This window comes from Sturnira hondurensis, unplaced genomic scaffold (genome assembly GCF_014824575.4).
Source record: "Sturnira hondurensis isolate 20B ecotype Veracruz unplaced genomic scaffold, ASM1482457v3 Scaffold0024822, whole genome shotgun sequence".
In the NCBI taxonomy this organism is placed as follows: domain Eukaryota; kingdom Metazoa; phylum Chordata; class Mammalia; order Chiroptera; family Phyllostomidae; genus Sturnira; species Sturnira hondurensis.
In genome coordinates this window covers 1,278,934-1,297,227 of record NW_028097453.1, presented here as the reverse complement: position 1 = coordinate 1,297,227, position 18,294 = coordinate 1,278,934, and the positions used below count along the sequence as shown (strand labels likewise).

Sequence of the window (18,294 nt, the reverse complement as noted above, 5' to 3'; positions counted from 1 at the left end):
CTCTCACCACGTGACCCAGGGCAAAGTGCTAAAAAAAGGAAAAAAGCTTTCTCTGAGCCTTGGTCTCTTCTGCAAAAAAAGAAAATGTATACTGGCCCTATTACCTCACAGGATGTAGCTGGGATCAGAGAAGACAATAGGTGTGGACGGGTTTTTGTGTAGTGTAAAAATATTGCCTAGGAGGGCGGCTGTTTGCCAGCTGACAGTTTTCCACAGAAGGGGGATGTGTGGGGGTGGGGACGGAGAGGGCAGCAGACCAGCTGCGCTCAGAATGGGGCTGGAGGACCCCCTTGCCTGAGGGTGTGCCCTGGGGAGTGCCCTAGCTCTCCCTCGAGGGCGGCCCCAGGCCTTCATGTTCTAGGCAAGGCCCGGGGCTTACTGAGCCAGGTCCTGAGGGTTTTGCAGAGTCAGGCCCCTGCTCCAAGGCCTCGTGGCAGGGGCATCTCTGCCAGGCCCCACATCTTCCTCTTCTCCACCACCCATCATCCGTCACCCCAGGGCCCAGTGGCCTACAGGGGCTTGTGGCCGTCCCCCTGGAATCCGCTCAGATTCCGTGAGGGCTCAGGCTGGTGCTGCCACAGGGAGGGGGATGGGCTGGAAGGGCCTAGAAGACCCTGGGCTAACCCTGACCCAGAAGGGCAGGGGCTGGACCTCAGCAGCTGGCCCTGGGCACGAGTATCAGGTGCCCCTGCCTGTCTTCTGCCCACTCTGGCCAGTCCTTAAAGCAAGTAGGGTGATGAAGCCTCCCCTCGAGATTCCCTCTGATCTTGACCGACTGCCCTCCTGCCCCTGTCCCCTTCAATCGATCCAGACATAGCCCCCCACTTACTCCCAGGCCCAGAGATCCCCCCAATCCTGGTGCAAACACGCACAGGCACAGAAGGCAGCCCAATGAAGTCCGCCTCGCCAAGGTCCCCAACACAGCCAGGCCCTGGGTGGAGAAGGCGGTCGGAGCCCCGGCACCAGGGCTCAACCCACTGAGGCCACGCGCCCCAGCTTCCACTCCGAAGAAGCCACTCCCTGGGGAGGTGCCCCTGTGAGCGTGTCTGCCCTGTTCCCGGGACACGGACTCACCGCCAAAGATGCTGATGCTCTTGGCCCGAGCCCTCCCCCACCACGCCCAGCTCTGGGCTGCCCACCTGCCCTGCCTGCCCCCTCCCCTTGGAGAGACCCCCCCAGCTTCCTCCATCGGCACAGCAGATGCCAGCCACCCCAGCCTGAGGCTGCCCGTCTCTGGGGCCGTTGCTGTGCGGGGAAGGTGCCCCCGTCCAAGGGAAGAATCGGGTTTTGTTTTCTTGTTCCCACTCTGCACGTCATCCCCCTCCTCCCAGGCGGCCCGCAGCCCCTTCCTCATCTGCCGTCCCTGACCGGAGGCTGGAGCCTGCAGCTGCAAGGAAGTGCCCCTGGGGCCTTTGGGGACACAGGAGGGGCAGGAAATGTCAGATCCTGTGACTTCATCCCCACTTGCCTGTCTCCCGGGGTGTCCGGAGGCCCCGCTCAGCCCATCCAGACCTGAACAGGGAGGGCTCAGCTTTATTTCTGGGCACTTCTCACTCCTCGACTTGCCCCCCAGGGAGATGAGCTACTTGGTGAGGTGCCCCAATCCGGGTTTTTGTGCTTCTAGCTCTTTCCCCAGCGCACACTGTCGTCTCCTCACCTTTCCTGGCCCTGGAGGCCTTGTGTGGGCCTGAGCCCTGCCACCAGCCTCACGGTGAGTCACTCCGTGCCCGCCAGCCACCCCTCCAGACCACGAGCACCTCCAGGGCAGTGCCCGCTCACTCTGTGTTCGCCCGTCCGCAGCCCTGAGCCCAGGCTGTCATGTGACCGCCCCTCCTCAGAGCGAGCCCTGGCCCACGGTGGGGGAGACCAGCAGCCCCGACCCCCTCCGAGGCCCCCTGAGGCCCACCTCCCACTCCATTGTCCAGTCCAGTCCCCAGGAGGGGAGCTGCGTGCAGGCCAGGCCACTTTCAAGAGAGCCCCGCCTTTCCAAGTGGCTGCCTGGCCCGTCCGCCCCTGGCCTGTTGCTGGGGCTTGTCCTCTGGGCCGCACTGTAGTCTAATGCAGGCTGTCCTCACCCCTCCCGCCCAGGTCCCTTCAGGCAATCACAGGCACTGGTCACCCAGGTCTGCCACTCCCAAGTGGACCCCAGTTCCCACCCCGGAGGACGTCACTCTTGCCCCAGCTGGAAGGTTCTCACCCCTCCCGCTCACCCCTTTGCAGTCCTCCTGACCTGGCTCGTCTCCCTGTCCCTAGACTTGCTCTACCCTAGTGTTTCCCACCCTGCGTTGCCAGGGATCCCCACCCCTACTGGGGACACCGAGTCTGCTGGATTCTCCTTCCCCCATTGTGAGTGTGGAGGGCCAGGGCAGGGCCAGGGGGAAGGAAGTTGGGTGTTCAGCGCCTTGCCTACCTCCAACCACCCTGCTGGCCACCCTCCAGGCATTGTCTCCCAGGGACTGGGGGGCTAGGGAGCGGGGCACCAGGCGGACAGTCACTTGTGCAGACGTGGTGGGAAAGGGGAGGGTGTCACACATATATTTTTAAAAGCCAAAACAAACCCCCCAAACAAAAAAACCCAAGCCAAAAAGTTTCTTCCAAACAGGGTAAGTACAGCAACTAAAACTGCTGCAGACTCAGCCCCCTGAGCCGAGGTGCGAAGGCTGGTAGCCTGGCCCCCCAGCCCCCCTCCCCATAGCCTCCAGCCCCACCCCGGCCACCTCGGAGCATGCTCACGGTCACGGGAGCCCGGGGCCAGACGGACTCAGGCAGGTGTTAGAAGCCCTGATCGGAGGTTCCGGGCATCTGTTCAGATAAGTCCATTTATATCCCAGAAAATTAAGGGGTTTCGAGGGCCCCCAAATTCCAAAGCTCCTGGCCTGGGCTTCAGGACCCTGCTGAGTGTAGGGGCCCAGTCCCTTCTTTACCCTCCCCCGTTGACAGGATCAGCTGCCAGGGAGCCCACGCCTGGGACCAGTTCCACATCCTGCTTTCCCAACTGGGGACACCGCAGGCTCAGCATCCCCTCAAGCCCGGTGGCTCTTCAAACTGCCCAACCCCTCCGAACGGAGAGATGTTAGTGACCCAAAAGGTGAGGCAGACAGGGAGCGACAGGGTGGCTCTCCGATCACCCTGGGGAAGGCCTGAATGACGGGATCCTGGTGGCAGTGTTGGCATTTGCCACACAGAGGTGGGTTAAGGAGAACAGCCTCTCCCCTGGCTGGTGTGGCTCAGTGGATTGAGTGCTGGCTTGTGAACCAAAGGGTCGCCAGTTCGATTCCCAGTCGGGGCACATGCCTGGGTTCAGGCCTGGTCCCCAGTAGGGGGTACATGAGACACAACCACACAGTGATGTTTCTCTCTCTACTCTTCTCTAAAAATAAGATCTTAAGAAAAAAGGAAAAGACCCTGTTACCAGCCTTCTTAATCAATATGGTAGATCTCCCAGGAAGGGTCGGGGATGGTGCTGTCTCATCTATGGAGTAACAGAAAAGACAGGAAGCCTGGGGAGGGGAGGAGTAGGAACACTTACTACGTGCCCAGTAGGTGCCCAAAGTTCTGAGGGCGGCAGACTCACATGGGGGAAGCTGGCGAATAGAGCAGAGATTTCGCTCTTCAACCCCAACATCTCTGAACACTGAAGAACTCACACTGGTCCCCATCTACACTGAGCTTTTGTTTGGGGACGATGACAACCACGTGCCACTGAGATCATCTCCATTCAAGGGGGAAAATGAAGTGAGAAACGAGGACCAGGAAGACAGAGCCCACGGGGAGTAAACAGTTCTGAAACTTTCATTCTGATTCTGCAACTCCCCCATCCCTGCCTTCTCTACGTCTCGGTGCCTAGTTAGTTGCCTAGTCTAACCCCTGGGCTCGTCCACTTCCAGTTCCAAGGCTCCACACCAATACGGCCCCAACCTGCTCCCCAACCAAGCCTCCCCTTTCCACGCTGACGCCGACGGAAGACGCATCACTTCTGGTCCGTTTTTGGCACTGGCTTCCTCCCGGACCCTGCCTGCAGTACCCTCCCGGCTCTCACCCTGAGGCCTACCTCCCGCCTCTCTCGGAAGCATTTCAGACCCCAGAACAGAGCGGGGCACCTGTCGACTCCATCTCATACTACTGTCCTCTGCTTAAAACTCTGTGGCACTTCTATCAGTCCCTGTAACCTACCAGTCCCTGCACCCCCACGCCGCCCTCCCTTCTGCGCCAGCCTGCCCCTGCTCCAACCTGGTCAGCGCCTTCGCTTGCCCACCAGATCCTGTTTCCTCTCCTCAGTGGCTTCCCCACCTCAGACACCAACGTGCTGCCTTACCACCTCACAGCGGCCTGCGCTCCATGTCCCCGAGGCCTTTCTCCCATGTGCTTCCACGCCGACTCCTGACACTGTCCCCGCCACTCCACCGAAGCCCAGCTGGGTCACCAGTGGCCTCCAGGTTCTCCTCTGCTCACTGCCCTCTCCCCCCACCACGACAGCGCTCCCACACCTCTTCCCCACCTGCACTCGAGCCAGGTGGCCCCGTTCACCTTCACGCTCTTTAACATGAAATGTCACTCTCGTGCCCGGACTTCTTCCTGGATCTGACTCATGCTCACGTTGTCTCCTAACCGGACCTCTGCAGCCCCTGCTCGGCTCAGCAGCCGGAGCATCCCTGGTGGTTGGTAGGTGGAGTCAGATCACGCTTTCTATCCTCTGCTGAAGTCCTCCCGTGGATTCCACTCAGAAAACACTAAAGGGGACTCGCCCCCTCCCCAACCCTACCCGACTCCTCTCTCCCCCGTGCTTACTCTGCTCCAGCCCCGTCGGCCTCCTTGCTGGTCCCCCAACACGCCCAGCACCCCTGATCTGAAGGCACTTGCACAAGCCCTTCCCACTGAGCAGACGCCACCCCAGCCTCCCCGCCACCACATTCCCTCTGCCCAGCACTCCTGCCCCTCTCAATCGCTATGCTGTTCTCCACAGCACTCACTACCCCCCCCCCGCCACACACAAGCGCATGCGTGCACACACAAACCTGACACACACCTGTCAAAAACTCCACAAGGAAGGGAATCTGTATTATTTGCCACTGGTCTCCAACATGCAGAGCAGCATCTGGCATACAGCAGGAGCACAATAAATGCCTGTGGCTAAGCTCACAGTGATCATGCCCTGTTCTGCTTTGAATGCCCTACAAGAACTTCTACACAGGTAAGAGTATGTACCAAAACTTACACGATTAAACGTCAACAGGGGATGCATGGGAAACAACAGCTCAAAATAAGAGTCACATCACTGCTTAAAATGGGAAGGTTTATTCGGGTTTTTCCTCAAGAGGAACAGTCAAGCCCAGGCTTCTTAAGAGAAGCAATTAGCAGGAAATGTGTGTCACACCTTGGCCCTAGAACCACAGGAGGCTTCTTCTTAACAAGCCGAGGAACTTGCACCCTGCCCCCCACCCCCCTTGCAAAGCTCTTGCTAATGAAGCTGCAAAACAGAATCCGCGCTGCAGTCCCAGAAAAAGGACCTGGGCACCCAGCTCCAGGTCTCCAGCTGTTCTCAGCAAGAGTATTTAAGCAAGACATGGCATTAACTAAGTGAACCACACATTCAACAGACCCGCGGTGAAATCGCAGTTAAAAAAGCCCACGCTCGATGAATGCCACATCTGTACCACATTTTCAAGCGTAGCTTCTTGTAACTTGGTATGTTTTGGAGGAACAGAAATGCTAAAAGCTGGGTGGTTGACTGCCTCAAAGCTAACATTCAGCTCCCTCCCTGCAAGGAGGGCTCTTTCCAGATCCCCGACGAGCACCCCAACCACTCTGCCCTCTGAGGTTTGGAGCTGAGCCCGCACGCCTTTCCAACACGCATTCCAGTGGCACCTTCAGTACGTACAAAACCCGGAAAAGACAAATAATTATTTTACAAATTATTTCCCTCCTCCAGATACCCGGCAATTTCTTCAGCATTTGGTTTCCCCACACATACAATTTGTAACAGCATTATCTCATGTCCTCTGAGACTTGGTGATGGCTTACACAGGGACATCCTCAGGTCACCTTTATGTCTGTCTCTCAGTCCTAAAAACAGAAACCAGGCACATGAACTGCCTGCGGTGCCAGTGAGGATAATGAGGCAAAAGTTGGAACTGGACAGGTCCAGAAAATGGAGAAAAACAGCTCCCTCTCAAGTAACCTGTTTTAATAAAGTTGGTAATAAAATAAAGATCAGTATCTCCCGAAGGATTAACTTTCTCCGTGCACACACTCACTTTGAAGCTGCAGACTGCTCCACGGAGGGAGGGGTGTGTGGATGGCGGCTGGGGCAGGCCGGGTGCCCAAGTGACAAGTTCAGTGGCAGGGCCCGAGAGGAAGAGAACCATCCCTGTGGCCACAGCTCCATGATCACACAATTTACAGATGGCTTCTGTGTCTCCCCTGCCCACTCGGACGGCGAACTCCTGTGGGAAGGCCTTTATGCCTCTCCCTGAGGTGTGCAGTGCTCATAGAGCAGACAGTTTGCGTAAGGACTTTGAACTTCGTGCTTATAGAAATGCTGATACTGAAGCGCCCCCTGGTGGACGGTAAAATCATAGATGAGGTATTTATTGCTAGTATCTTAAACTAGATGGCTGGGAGGCACCACTAAGCCACTGAAGCTGGTTATTAGCGGAAAAAAGCTACCTATCAACTGTGACATCCTCTAAGTCATGTGATACATAACCAAAGGCACTGCCGTTTGAACAGCCACACACATGAACAGGGTGCAAGTCCCCGTGTACCTACTTATCATACAGGCTTCATATGATCTTAAGGCCATTTGGGGCTATAGAAATAGCACAGGTGTATTTGCACCTCCTCAGCCTTGGCATCCTGTCCTCTGGAGCCAAGGCTGAGGAGCTCACGTAAGGGCAATGTGAGAGCGCACCTGTGTCACTTTCTAACAGGACACCTGTCCACCTCATTCAGTAAAGGCGATCTCCTAGACACCGCAGTGCCCGTCTTGGACCCCCAGCAGGGCCCACTCTGCACACCCCTAGGCAGCACACAGGCATTTTCTCTTCAGTCCCATCTCCATCTCAAGGGGACCCTACGGGTTGTGACAAAGGAACCAATGTCTGTCATCTTTCTCTAAACTAGAGGACACCAAGTTCATGCTACTTGTCAAGCAGATTGTAACTTGGAGTCATTCTTATTTAATGATCTCTGCTTAGGCTGGCAAACAGCTACATAGTTTACGGAACAGGCTCCGTTCAGACACTGTTACTCCTTTGTGAGACGCATGTCTCAGATCCGAAAGAGTGCTTGAGAGGCTCAGTTTTAAAGCAAGAACGACTCCAGAGGCCTTAAACCAAGCCGCCCTGACCTGAGCAGACTGGCCCTACTGCTTCACTTGTTTTTTAAAAATACATTGCATTTATTAGAGTTTTGGCCCGTCAATCCCAGACATAAGTGTAAGTGCATCCACAGGAGGGAAAGTATTAGGTAACTACGTTTATTAGAAACTCAAAAGAATACAATTTCCGATTTTTTTAATAATACTTTAATATTTTCTCAGGTTGGTCAGAGCTTACAAGTGAAATCTGAGTTTTAAATTTCAACTTCATAACTGATAGGCTGGTTGACCACACTCCTGGGAAGTCTCAGTGAGGCACGAATGCCACCTCACACCTGGTTGCTATGAGACGGCATCTAGATCCCTGAGCAAAGACTCAGACTCTCTGGGTCTGGTGTCCTGACATTCAGGGACAAGGCACAGGGTTTCCTACACTTGTTTCCTTCCTTCTCCAGCATTGTTCTGCTAGACCTCTATGGAGGACACACAAGTCATTATCACCCAGTCCACGTCCTCCTTAAGCGCCATCTTTTGTTTAAAAGAAAAAAAAGGCCTGCGAACCAGACGATCGCGGTTCGATTCCCAGTCAGGGCACATGCCTGGGTTGCGGGCCAGTTCCCGGCAGGGGCCAGTTCCCAGCAGGGGATGCACCAGAAGCAACCATACATTAATGTTTCTCTTCCTCTCTCCTTCCCTCCCCCTCTAAAGATAAATAAATAAATTTAAAAAAAAAAGAAAAAGGAAAAAACCGGGAAGGAAACGAAAAGCACCACTAGACAGCCCGCTAACGTGTTAACCCGGCGACCTCTCCCACACTGCGGCTCTGTGCTACTTTCTAGGTAGTCAAAGCAAAAGCGTCCATGCCATCCCACTCACACACACGCCTCTCAAGTTCTTCCATCTACTCTAAAGCAAGTCTGGAAACCTTCACAGACCATTTCATCCGTGGACCCAGACCCACAGATGAACAATGGCAAGAGCATCCCCTAGATGAGATTACAAGCCGTGAAGATTTGCAAAAGTTAAACACTGATACAGTATTAAACTTACTTTTTACATTTAAAAATAATACACAGTGGGATACTTTATTCAGTAAGATACAATCTTTAGGATTAAGAGAGAATATACAAAACTATTCTATGTAGTCCGATGTGTGTTACTGGACGACAGGAATAAACGCGCCTGGGACAGACAGTGTGAGGTCTGTTTCTAGAGAAGTCACAGTTACTTGGGGTCACGGACAAGTGCCTGCAGGTTCTAGGCAGAAAAGAGCTACTTGTTGCATTGAAAACAATGTCGTCATTGTAAGATAAAGGCCTTAAATCTATAAACAATAACAAAAACACACAAACCAAATGAAAATGTACTAAAATTTAATCATTCATAAAAGCTGTAATTTAATCTGACAGTAAAACACAAGAAGCAATATTAGAGTTGGTTTAGTATATTATATATTTCAGCTTTGAAAGCCATAGAAATCAGTTATCCCAGTTTTTTTTCCTATAAAAGACCCATTTTTCCAAAGCATTATGCACAAACAATTTTAATTAGAATATAATGGCAGAATGATATTCCATAATTTTTAAATATAAAATGAAGTCAATGACTCAAAGGTTACCTGCTGCAATGAGTCTGAGGGGAAGTCTCATGATCTCTATCATGACAGACGCGAAGTGTGACGGTCGGCGTGTCAGTGCCTGGCGGGGGTCATGGTACAAAGGTCGGGATGAATCATCTGATTATAGTAGCGGTATCTAACTTCGGAAATGCATCCATGCTCTTTTGTGTGATCATATTAGAAGTCAAGTATATTTATTTTCACATCTGTTATAATTGCTATTGCAAAGGAGAAATACTATTGTCTTATTTTCCAAGAGATATACACAGAGCAAATTTTTTTCTCTCCAGGGAACTTGTGCAAACCAATATAGGATCTAAATTCTTCACATAATATATAAAACAGGAGAAGCCTCTTCAGATTTAGTTTTTGAAGTCTGGAATGCTGGCACTTTCCAAGTAGGCAACAGTTCTTCATTCCTGCGATCTAGAACGTGGAACAGACAGACATGGAACGTCTACGTCAATCTCCTGATGTCAGAAGGTGACGGCAAACGGGCAGCTGCCCGGTAACCGGAGAAACGACGGTTCTGGACGATCGTTACCAGAGAACCAAGTGGTACCAACCAGCGCAGTCACAGGGCTATTTCAAGCTTCCTTTACAGTGTTTAGAAAGTAGTGTCATCACACTAAGTGTGTCGTGACATACCTGACAGTCCCGTCCGTGAGAGGAAAACAGTGACTGTTTCATTTCTGCCCCATTACAGCTCAACTTGGAAAGTCCTTCCCCTAAGGAATCAGCACCCGCCTGCACCAACACCCCCTTCCGGCAATGCTTCACTCAACCACCTCCCACCACGTACACCGTTATGAGGCTCGCCCCTGAGGCGTTATGAGGCGGTTAGGACGGGGAGACGATGGGGAAGAGCTGGTCCCATACTGCAGGGTGGGAGACCCCCCCCCCAGCCTTGCTGCTCAGCAGGAGAGAATTAGGTTAAAGGCGGGCTCTCCCCAAAGGAAGGGGGTTGCTCTCCTGGGTCTCTAAAAGCAGCACACATTGGGAAGGGCTAAGAACACGGGCCCAGCTCTCAGCTCTTTTCAAATGGGATCCATGTGGCCCTCCCGTCCGTCCCTGATCAGGACAATGTGCTCTGCCAGCTGAGGGCTCTGATGGCTCGGGACTCTGACCCAGCACTCAGAGACAGCCCAGGTGACCCAGCACCTAACTGTAAGCTGAGTGACACAGCAGAGTCCGAGGACTTACGGGACCAGGATGCAAGTCTGATTTCTAGATCTAGGCCAAGGTCTCTCTCCTCTGAGGCAAATCTCAGTGCCCCGCAGGGTGTGCAAGAGTGAACTCTCCCGACAGGCCAGGAGATGGCGCCTCTTCCTTTAAGTATGAGTTGAGTGGACACTTCCGAGAGGGAAGTTCAACTAGGATCAGTCAGGGTAAGGGCAGAATCAGGCCAGCCAACTCTAAGAGAGCTAAACGGTACACTCCAGTACACGAACAAAGTCTTCATTGGCCCCGCGTCTGCGCAGCGGCAACTCTGACAAGGACCACTTTCGGGGGGCTGAGGACTCAGAGCCATGGAACCAGGGTCCCACCAAGAGTCTAAAAGCACAGTTTGGCCCGAGCTGTCCTTCCTGAATCAGCTCCCAGAGGTGACTGCATGCCCCCTTCCCCTTTCTGCCCAGTACCCATGACTTCCTTTCAGAGGGTGCAACTACTCAACTGTCTCCCTTGAGAGACAGATAGACAGAGGGAGATTCCCACCTGTACGGAAGCACATTCTAGCTCATGGGACGGGGACTCCAGAAGAGGCAGTCTACCAAACAGACCCAACAGACGAGGGTTAGCACAACCAGCTCTCAAGTGGGCGCTCCTGTCAGCAGTCCTAGTTTACAGGTCACACCACAAACCCACTGCATAAAAACACTCCTTTATGGTACCGTCTGCAGTTAATGGAGATAAGCAGAAACTGGCCAGGGGACTGAAATGCACAACTGAAGAAAAACAAACGACACCCCATAGGGCCTGGCTTCTCACTTGACAGGTGGCTTCAGAGCTGGCACTAATTTCTCCCCAAAGCGTCACTTACTCAACACTTACGTGGTGAAGTCGCTACTAGGTGGAAGCCTCCAGAGAAAACACCTCCAAGAAGCGAGCTCACTTCTGAGATAAAACGACCCCCGGCCCTGCACCGAGGCAGCTCCACACGCCCCGTGCAATGGCTCAGGGTGCGAAGACCCACGACACTGAATCTGGGGAGAGGCGGGAACCCCAGCTGCTGGGAGGTGTGTTCACTCGTATGACTACTGCAGCACTTCTCTGGGGGACCTACTAAAGCTGTCCACCCAAAGTGTACCACCCAGCCACCCCACTCCTGGACACACACCAAACAGCCACACGCACCGTGCTGCAGGGTTGGCACCCGATGTGCACGGCAGAACTGCCCGCACCAGCTCCCGACAGGAACCCGAATGTCCATCTGCACGGCGGAACACACAGACATACTGCTAGTACATGCAGTCGTGTGACAAAAACAAACCTACTACACGCTATACACAGCCAGGACAATTCTGCAAAGACCCACATGTTTGAGTGAAAGAAACCAGACATAAAACAATCCACATTTTTGTTTGTATTAAGTTCAAAGAGGCAAACCTCCTCCTTGTTGGGATGCAGGGCAGGAGGTCCATCTGGGAGGAAACACTGCCGTTAAGACATGTGAGTATGTTCACTTTAAATAATTCACGCAATGGGCACCTGGGCCTTTCTGTAAGCCAATCTGGCGTGAATTTGGAAGTGACCTTGGTGGGCATTGCATTCACTTCGCCACTGTTCTTTGAAGACTATTCTGGCCCAGGCATTGGGGACACTGCGGTGAGCAGAACAGACCTGGTCCGTCCCTCAGACAGCTGAGCGTCTCACGAAGGGACACAAACGACTCCACAGAGGGACACGTCTACAAAGCAGGCACCACACCTACAAGTTACGGAAGCCTGGAAACACCCTAATGAGTGCCACAGGAAGTGGTTAAGCTGGGGGACAGCCCAAAGCAAAGGGAGAGGGACAGCAAGGCACGCGGGCTGCGCCTCACCTGGCTCAGAGCTGCTGCTCGCCGCGGGCCTAGAGCAGCAGGCACGACTTCTTCTTAGGCTTCTTCTTCTCCACTGGCGTTTTCCTATTTATCTGTCTGACCAGGTCATAAAATATCTGGATAAAAGCAAGAAAAAAGTACTGATGCAACCAACGTCTGACGAGACCTCCTTCTGCAGAACCACCCCGGTTCTGTTAAAACCCTTCTGCTCCTGGATCTGAATCTCGAGCTTCGTTCTAAAGGCGGGCACCGCAGAAGCCCCGGCTGACTCCCGGTCAGGGTGAGGCAGGGCTCGCCTACTTACCATGAGGGACACACACTCGCCCCGAGATTCCCAGCATCACATTCAGCAAAAGACTTAGTGCAGAAGAGGACAGCAAAGTCACATTCTCCATGGAACCTTCTATGCCTGAAAACCGAATCTTCGTACTTGTATTTTTTTAAGAACATCAAACTCACAGAAAAGTTGCAAAAATTGCACCAAGAACTTGTATATATCCTCTACCCAGATTCACATTCTGCCTTGTGATCATGATGTGTGCTCTCTCAACACGCACACACACACGCACTTATTCTCTCAGATGCTGGAGAGCAGCCCGCATAGCTCAGGCTCCTTGCTCTCGGGGTGTGCTGGTCTTTGGAACAAGGCTGCTCTCTCACACAGCCACACCCACACCACCATCACCTCGTTCAAGACGTGCGAGCACCCCTCCGCCACTCCGCCCTGTCCATAGCACACAGCTGGTTTCTGTCCGCTACCCAGTAATGTCCTTCACAGTAACTGCGCCCCCTCTGCAAGGGTCCACCCAAGACCACCTCCTGCACTGGCTGACCTGCCCCTTTGATCTTTTTTTTTTAAGATTTTATTTATTTATCTTTAAAGGGGAAGGGAAGGAAAGAGGGAAAGAAATATCAATGTATGGTTGCCTCTCATGCGTCCCCTGATGGGAACTGGCCTGCAACCCAGGCATGTGTGCTGACTGGGAATCGAACCGAGATCCTTTGGTTTGCAGGCCCGAGCTCCACCAGCCAGGCCCCTCTGATCTTCTGTAATCTGGAAGAGTCCCCCACCTTTGTGCATGACACCGTCATTTCTGAACAAAACGGCTAGTGACTTTATAGAGCTGTCCCTGATCTGGGTTTGCTGGCTGTTTCCGCACAGTCAGACCCACGTTGCACACTTTGGCTGTGACGGGGCCAAGGCGCTACTGTGTTCCCTCAGCACACGGTGGGTGTTGCTGCCCCTTTCGGTGATGTCAGTCTGGTGAAGGGAAGAGAAAAGGTCTGTGAGCCCTGACCTGAAGTGACAGACAGTGTCTGTCAGTAAATCTTCCGGGCTCACTTTGGGTGGAAAATGCAAGGTCCCAGAGGCCAAAGAGCACCACTCCTCTGTCTTGGAAGCAGACGCGTCCGGCACGTCCTTGCTCCACGGAGCTACGCATGGCGCGCCCAAGGGTCAGAGCATGGCCGAGTTCGGCTCTCTGCTGTGCAATGCAAATGCCCGTTTACCAATGACCTGGAATAGAAACAAATGACCCCGGATGCTCCCGACTATTATTCACCTATAATAAACAGTGCTTTGCAGACATGCATCAAAATGTTCTAGCTTTTAGGAGCAGTATAGGGACAACTGGCAAAATTAAATTATGTGCTGAACACGGACTGTGTCGGCATCAATTTTCTTTATTTTTTTATAAAGATTTTTTATGTTACTTATTTACTTTTAGAGAGGGGGAAGGGAGGGAGAGAAACACAGATGTGCAAGAGATTCGGCTGCCTCTCACACGCACCCCCCCCCGCCCCCGCCGGAGGGCCTGGTCTGCAACCTAGTCATGTGCCCTGACTGGGAATCGAACTGGCAACCTATCGGCTCGCAGGCCAGCACTCACTGAGCCACACCGGCCAGGGTAATTTTCTTGATTTCTAATAACTGTATGTATAGCAGTTGTGTAAGAGAACGTCTGCGATCTAAGGGCGCACACTAATTTAGGGGTAAAGAAGAGTACTATACAAACATGACAAAATGTTAGTGACTGATGAATCTGAAAGGTAGACAAAAATTCTTTTTACTCTCCTTATATCTTTTCAGTAAGTTTTCAAGTAAATTACTTTTTAAGTTATTGGTCTACATTTTAAAAGATGGACCCAGATAAAGCAACTTCTACTTATCTTTAAAAATGGCCCTAAGGTTGTCCATTGTTAAGGAAAACACTGAGTGGTTTATCCTAAACCCATGAAAGTGACGGTTCATTCATATCCTATTCTTTCTGCTCTCCTCCTCCCACCTTCTTCAAACCATTTAACTGTTATCTTTTGCTAAGAAAGCTGAACACACAGAACACACAAACAAAACAGTTTTGATTTACAGCTCCGAAATACAAGCTGTTTCACAACTCTGAGGCCCTTTAAGGACTTAGTATGCACAAGCTATGAACGTGCGCCCGCTAGCTTCCTCTCCTCAGAGCATAAGCTATAAAGTGAACAATGATAAAAGATAAACCGAAACCTAAGTTAATCAAAACCATGTCTCCTTGTGCCAGCCAGTGTCGGTTTCTGATGCTGCACAGAATGGTGGCTGACTCCGTGGCAGTAATTACCCTTGATGACTCCTCTGGCCAAGGCTGCCCGCCTCAGAGCAGGAGCTGGCTCCCGAGAAGGCGAGTTCGAACCATGCCATTATTTGTCAGGCAGGCCGCAAGGCCTCGGCTCTCCCTCGTCTCTCTGATCCACAGACAAGTCTAAAGGGAGCCCAGGCTGGTTTCTCAACACCTCTGCCATCCCTCAATTAGGGTGTCTGACTCCTACTATTATTCTCAGCAAAGAACAATTAATTCTTGGTGGTGATTCTAGTATGGCTATGTATTACTTTCAAAACCTAGCAAAAATGGCATGGATAAGAGTTTAAAATAGGTAGGTAGCAGGTAGGTAGGTAAGCAGAGAATGAGACGGCTGTTTAGCCAAGCAGCGTGTCCCTGTACGGACTGCAAGTTTGAGTCCAAGAGTTGAATCTCGTGAGAGTGTGATCCCTGTCTTCAGGCAGCCAGAAATCTCACGTTCACAGGCATTCGTTGTCTGAGGAACTGTTGACTATTTAAGGGACTCTGTAGCTGGATTATCAGGTGATAAAGAGAGAAAAACCAAAGCAAAACAAACAAAAAAAACTTAGCGTGAAATTTGTAGTGTTTTCCAAAAGAGTAAAGATTCTTCAATAGCTGATGTACTCCACTGTGTTTTGTTTTCTATTTTTGTTTTACAAACCCTCACGTCCATCAAGGGTGACTCTAGCGACTGCTGCAAAGAAGCGGTCCTGCTGCGCTGGAAGCCACAGCCCAGAGGAAGACTGAGTAGTGTGTGACTCCCCTGAACAGGTCACGTGTAAGCGGAAAGGAACACCTCCTGTCCACTGTGCTCAGTGGGCCCTGGCCCGACCCAGCCCAGCTGAGCCCCGGAACGCAGTGGGTGGTCCCAGTAAGGGAGAGGACAGAACAGCAAGGAACCACATCCCTAAGGCCAATCACCCTGCGGGTGCTGACCTCGCACCACTACTGTTATCTGAATGGGTTTTATCTCAAAGGTATCTTTCTTTTTGGAAAAGATGGCACTAAAAATGAAAAATGTTGATTAGCCAAGTTTTTAAAAATAACACCTATGAAACTGTAATTCCTCAGCAGAGAAAGTTGAAGCTGGAAGCATCCCACACTTGTATTTACTTGGCAGTGAACACTAATCATTACTGAAGATCTCAGCAGGACTGTCCCCTGCTGGGGTGCAAACTTCTTTAAGGCAGGAATAGTGTCTAACACAGTACCAGACATATAGTAGTCACACAATGAATGAAAGTTCTGAATTTCTCATTTTTTGTACTCATTTTAAAAAAAGCAAAAACTACAACAAAACAAGCTTTGACACTCTTATTTGTAAAATAGAAATTTGCAGCAAGTTTAATATGTCTCCTGGCACATACTTCAAAGTAATTTGGTCGTTTCAAAAGCCAGACAACCATAATAATGGGTTGGCCAAAAAATCTGTTACATCTTTTCCATAGAAGACACATTTTTTCATTTTCTTCACTAGAGACTGCATTGACCTGGGTATTCTGAGCATGTCAGCTCTCTCCTGCTACTGGCTTCCAGTGGTCGAGCTCCAGGTGCCGCTCAACATCTCCGATACACACGTCAGCCCCACGGCACAGAATTCTCTGGCCAAAATGCCAACGGTACAAAGAAACTCCACAAACCACTTCTGACACATTCAATCAATCACGGCACCTTCTCCATTCACTGCACAATTTTTTTTTACGTTTCAGTTGTGTTTTTACCTTCCTTGAAATAATAAAGCTTAGTATGCCGAAAATGTTTCATGTTTTCTTCCATCTTTAGTATTAAAACGGTTACACAAAAATTCACCAATTTTAATAAAATTTTTAAAAAATGCACACTGATACATTTAGAGTCATCACAATACAATCTAACAAAATTGTTTTGAATGAAGTTAAAGACAACTAAGCACTACTGGAGCCATCTATAGAAAACAAACAAACAAACTTTTGGGCCAACCCAGTCAAGTAAGAATGACTTATAGAACCAAAGGCCTAAGGACCAACGAGCAAAACACAAGACTATAACAACCTAACCTGTTCTTTGCTCTGTACCATGTGTGCACTGAACCCCAACTGATTACCTGGGATGCTACAATTGGCAAGCACACCAGCAAGTAAGTTTATGTGCTTCCCAGAAAAGAACGAAGGTGTTAAAAATGTTTATGTGAAAAACTAATAAGCACAGGGAACCTCCAGTTTCCACTTGGTTGGTGGGGGCAGCTGGGGACTGCACTGATCTTTCAGGGACCCAGCAAACCACCGGCCCTTTACACCCCGGCAGGCAGCTTACTTGTTACGCACTCCTGCCCACAGCCATGTTCTCAAGATAGTGGAGTGCTTACGTCACGGACGGAAAAAGCCCCGTGCACCTGCTGCACCGGGCGGAGAAGAGCGTAAACTGCAGTCCACACTCAGACTCCTCCGAGTCCCGCACTAGAGGGTGGCGGGACTCAGAACCCTCACTTCTGTGACACCCACAAGGTTAATACATTTCTGCCTAACGTAAGTTCACTACAGCAACTATTTTAATTTCTGTGGCTTCCTACAACCTATTCTCACATATCACATAAGTAACTGTTACAATACAAGGGTGATGTGACAATTTTCACATACCACTTCCTGGCATATTATTTAGAGGCTTAGCCGGACTTGAAACATATTCTGTAACTTCAACTTCATCTTTGCCAACAAGGTAAATATGAACATCCCCATCACAGTCATCGAAGCAATTTTATGCGAGCAAGAGAATACAGTTTCTAGGAATTGCTTAGTGTTTTCTATAAATTATAGAATCAAGAGTGTTTATAAGAATACATTTTTTCTCAAACAGTTTTTGGCTGTTAACTTCAAGGAAACAAGAAAGGCACTTGTTCGTGCCGCCGCACCAGGTTACCTCGTTAACGTTGATCTTTGACTTTGCAGAAGATTCTAAAAAGGCACAGTTACACCACTGTCTTGCTAAATTCTGACCCTGTTCTTTGCCAACTACTCGCTCGTCTTCCAGGTCACATTTATTGCCAACCAAAATCATTGGAACCTGTGGGAAGAAAGCAACAGAAAGTGAACACTAACATAATTCTTATTTATCCTTTTATAAGTAAGCAATGACCATCTACCAACTGGAGTGCACTGACGTGGACTATACACTTCGCCCAGAGCTTAAAGCAAGGAATATGAATGTGTGCTGGGGAGGGGAGGGGAGGAGGTGGGCAGAACCCCTTTTCTAACAGAAAAATTATGGAAAAGACCCTACTAACATTGACCTGCTAATTATTTTAAGAATATAATCCCATATTCTTATGTGGGCTGCTAACAGCTGAATTCCAAACAGAAAAACCTGCATACAGAGAAGAACGTGTTCATTGGGCCTGTGGTTTAAGCCCTTCACCTTGCAGTCCGGACAAACGCCAGAAGCAGTGGCCAGACCCACACAGAAACTGTAACAGGTCCTGCTTCCACATCTGCCATGCAGATCTCGAGACCAGCTCAGGTGGGTCGTTAAGGAGAAAATAAGGCCACCAAGCAGTGCTGCCTTCCACTCTTCTCCACACTGGAAACGCTGGCTGTGCGTATCCACACCCCCTACTTCCTTCCCATGAAACAGGCTGCTAATGAAATGTACAACATCCTTAGTTCGAGGGATCCCGAGAGCAAAGCCATGTGTGAGGTAACAGACATAATACAAAGAATTTAAGGGGCACGGTGGATCTTGCACC

The 18,294-nt window shown here is 50.8% G+C and overlaps 1 protein-coding gene across 1 annotated transcript in view; it reads right to left on the bottom strand.

Annotated features, from left to right (window-relative positions):
• Nucleotides 1–8,674: 8,674 nt before the first annotated feature.
• Nucleotides 8,675–18,294, bottom strand: part of RAP1A (RAP1A, member of RAS oncogene family) — a 66,767-nt gene continuing 57,147 nt past the window's right edge. Inside the window, exons 6-8 of the mRNA XM_037038941.1 lie at nucleotides 17,472–17,615; nucleotides 11,980–12,095; nucleotides 8,675–9,362 (exon numbers count right to left, since the gene is read on the bottom strand). Coding sequence (XP_036894836.1) covers nucleotides 12,009–12,095; nucleotides 17,472–17,615 — 231 coding nt within the window. The 3' untranslated portion in view covers nucleotides 8,675–9,362; nucleotides 11,980–12,008. The remainder of the gene's footprint in view (nucleotides 9,363–11,979; nucleotides 12,096–17,471; nucleotides 17,616–18,294) is intronic.